We start from the raw sequence: 3,410 nt of genomic DNA, 5'->3' as shown, positions 1-3,410 counted from the left end.
CCGGTTCGCGCGTGGCGCCAACGCGCGCAAGGTCAAGGGACGGGGCAGCGCTACATTGTCGAGGACGAGGACGAGCCGCTCGACCTGCTCGACCGCAACGCGCTCGCCAGCATCTCGTCGACCAAGCCGGTCAAGGCGCGCAAGCCGAGCCGCTCCAAGACCAAGGTCGACCTCGATGGCAAGCTCATCCTCGGCCGCGACGACGACGACGACGACGAGGCCGGCGGCGCCATGGACGTCGACAACCCTGACGCCTCGGGCGTGGGTGCCTACGTTGCGGCGCTCAAGGGCAAGGACGTCGCGCAGCGGGGACGCGGTGGAAAGCTCAAGTTCAGCAACAAGAACCGCAAGGACCAGCACGACGACGACATGGATGAGGACATGGATGAGGGCACGGCGCACGCTGTCAAGGCGCACGTCGCGCGGGGCCGTGGCGGATTCGGTCGCGGCGGCGGAGGCCGCGGCGGTGGTGGTGGCAGTGGAGGCCGTGGCTTTGGCGGTGGACGCGGACGTGGAGGTCCTGGCGGTCGCGGCGGTCGTGGCGGCATTGCTTCCGGACGTCGCGGACTGGGAGAGGACAGGCGGCGAGGCGGCTTTGGTGGTGGTGGTGGTGGTCGTGGCGGCGGCGGCGGCGGACCGCGTGGTGGTATCCAAAAGTCGCCGCGCGGCCGGAGGTAGAGGTAGAGAGAGGGAGAGAGAGAGAGGCGGACCGAGCGTGGGACGTGTGGCCTGCCTCGGCAGCAGGCGTGGGATTGGTGTGCAGACTATACCCCATGGCTGTCCGGGCCAGAAACGATTTAGATTTGATTGCGGCATGATTAGGCGTACGGAATGAAAGATCTTTGCTATGCCCTTGTGTCGATGTGGCTGTCGTGATCCTGACAGTGAGATGGCATGACTATGCAGCATGGCATGGTCGCTACGAAGGAGTTTGAAGGCGTTTGTTACAGTCTGAAGAGTCCGCAGACATGACCAAAGCGATGACAGCGTCACACCAATGGGCCGTGACGCAGCATGTGGAAGCATGGTTTGCATTATGTACTGTCGTGCCGTCGGAGCGATGCAACTGGCATCACACACTGAGACGAAGAAACAAAAATCAAGCACGACGCAAAATGAACAGAGCCGACCCAACCAAAAAAGACGAATAGAATGAAATAGAAAAGAAAAAACTAAAGAGAACTCCCAAGACGCCGTGCGTGCTGCTGCCCTCGCTCTCCTTCTCTCCCTCTCTCTCTCTGCTCTGTCTACCTGAACTTGCTGAAAATGACAGCAACGATGAGAAGGACGAGAATGGTGATGATGGCAATGGTGATCACCCGATTTGTAGCCATCCTGCGGGCCGTCAGCGCTATTCTTGACACGAACCACTCCAACGTGCCCACTTCAACATGTCCACTCCAGCACGCCCACAACAGCATGGCCGACACCAGCAAGACGGACAAGCAACAAGGAAAATAGAAGGCTCACCTACGCGCCATGCCGCGCAACGTCTTGACACTGCGGTCGACATAGCCCTCGCTCTGCAGCAGCGTCTCGTGGGTGTGCTGGATGGTCTCGCGCTGGCGGTGGAGGTCGGCGAGGGTGCTGGCGCCAATGGCCCTCGGTCTCGTTGGCGAGGGCCTGGCTGTTCTTGAGGCGCTGGGTGGAGCGGTCGAGGCGGTCGGAGCCGCTGAGGAGCTGCTGGCGCTGGGCGAGGTTGCGGTCCGAGGGCCCGCCGCCGGGGCCTGCGGGGTCGTCGGTGTAGCGGGCGCCGAAGAGGGCGGCGCGTTCGTCGGAGAGGGCGCGCAGGCGGCGGCGCGCGGCGTCGACGTCCGACTCGTGGTTGCGGAACCGGGCGTTCGTCTTGGCGCGGTGCGGTGAGGGTATGTTGGCCTTTTCGAGGCGCAGCTGGCCGAGGAGCTCGTCGGCCTCTTCGACGGCGCGTTCGGCGGCCGAGATGGCGGCCTTGCGCGGCTCGCCGCTGAGCTCGGGGATCTGGTCGAGCTTCTGCGCGAGGTCGGCCTGCACGAGCTTGAGCTCGGCCTCGTAGTCGGCGAAGCGCTCGGTGCCGGCTTCGGTGTCGAGGTGGGAGGCCATGGTGGGTGGACGCTCAGGATGTATCCGACCAGGTCGGAAATGAAAGGCAGGCAGGTCGCTGATGGAATTGACGCGGTGGGCGGATGGTCGACGGGTTGTCGAGATGGATGTTCGGTGCCTGGATGGATGGATGGATGGATGGATGGCTAGACGTCGTCTCGTCGCACAGCCATGACTGCATATGGCTGGAGCGGCAAAGAAGGGTGGGTCGTTCATGGCGAAGCGCAGCCGCGGAGGGTGGAGCACAATGCACGTGACCTCACGAGATGCATTTATTCGGCGGCCGCCTCTGCGCTCTTTCGACTTTTCTCTCCTTTTCTTCTTCAAAGTTGAACCCCCGGCGAAGAAATAGGCCCCACGAATAGGGATCGCTGCGCTTCCTTCGGGGAGACGGCGCTCGGTGCGCGTGGAGTTGAACAGAACCGGGCAGAAGAATTATCCTTTGCTGATACGTCGCTTTTAAGAATTGGGGGACTCGTTCACCACGTCTCTCGATCCCGTTGAGTACTCGACATGCTTTGTCTCTTGTCTCAGGAGCAGAGTGCGAGTTTCGATATGTTGTGTGTGCTACGTGCCACCTGTTCGCCGCGTCGGACGGAGCCATGCTGCGTCCTGAATATCTGAACGCAAAGCTGGCGATCCATCGAATGCTGCCATGTGCAAACCCTTCACCTCGTGCCCTTGCACGACCAAGACGGACGTAGCCTGAGATGTGTAGTCAGCATCTGCGCCTCCGTGGCTGAGGAACCAAGTTCAGCCCCGCCAGAGTGGGGCGGTCTCAAATGTAAGCGTCACTGACCGAGCGCGAGCTGGAAGGGACGGGACGGGACGGCATGGCATGGTCCTGCCGTCGTCGTCGCTGCTGCTGTCGCTTTTGCTGCTACTCCTTGCTCGCTCCTGCTCTCGGTGCTCTTGTCTCATCGCATCACCATGACCTCAGACGTTCGCAGTTTCCCGCCTCTGCAGCTATCCCCCTAACCAGCACCTTGAACTTGTTAGTGTGGCAGGCACCTCTCACTACCTAGGTACAGCACCTTAAGCACCTCCCCCGCAGCGCCAGTAGAAAGCACCCAGACACGCCAGTCGCACCTGTACGCCAGCACCTGTACGCCACCATGGCCGACAAATCAGACCTGTACGTTCATCGAGCCAAGACCGGTCTCCTTCCCTCCAGATCAGCATGCATCCCATCCCCTCAGATCTCTGTCGCGCTAGCTGCCATGCACCTACCTGAGCTTGCGCTGCTGTATGTACCACACCAGCGAGCGCCGGTCTGGCCAGCCAAATGGTCAAGCTACACGTTAGCATCAGAAAGCCAGTGGCCAGCCTTT

At 61.6% G+C, this 3,410-nt stretch overlaps 2 protein-coding genes across 2 annotated transcripts in view; one reads left to right on the top strand and one right to left on the bottom strand.

Annotated features, from left to right (window-relative positions):
• Nucleotides 1-678, top strand: part of VDBG_01578 (90S preribosome component RRP12) — a gene marked incomplete at both ends in the record, with an annotated part of 4,004 nt that extends 3,326 nt beyond the window's left edge. The window contains one exon of the mRNA XM_003007344.1: nucleotides 49-678. Within this exon, the coding sequence (XP_003007390.1) occupies nucleotides 49-678 (630 nt within the window). The remainder of the gene's footprint in view (nucleotides 1-48) is intronic.
• Nucleotides 679-1,247: 569 nt separating this feature from the next.
• On the bottom strand, nucleotides 1,248-2,079 carry VDBG_01577 (vesicle transport v-SNARE protein; the record flags this gene model as incomplete). The annotated part of the gene is made up of 2 exons (XM_003007343.1): nucleotides 1,248-1,335; nucleotides 1,475-2,079. The coding sequence occupies 2 exons, from the start codon at nucleotides 2,077-2,079 to the stop codon at nucleotides 1,248-1,250; spliced, it is 693 nt and encodes a 230-aa protein (XP_003007389.1).
• Nucleotides 2,080-3,410: the final 1,331 nt, after the last annotated feature.

Source organism: Verticillium alfalfae, genomic scaffold (assembly GCF_000150825.1).
Source record: "Verticillium alfalfae VaMs.102 supercont1.2 genomic scaffold, whole genome shotgun sequence".
Taxonomy (NCBI): domain Eukaryota; kingdom Fungi; phylum Ascomycota; class Sordariomycetes; order Glomerellales; family Plectosphaerellaceae; genus Verticillium; species Verticillium alfalfae.
This window is presented reverse-complemented; position numbering and strand designations above follow the sequence as displayed.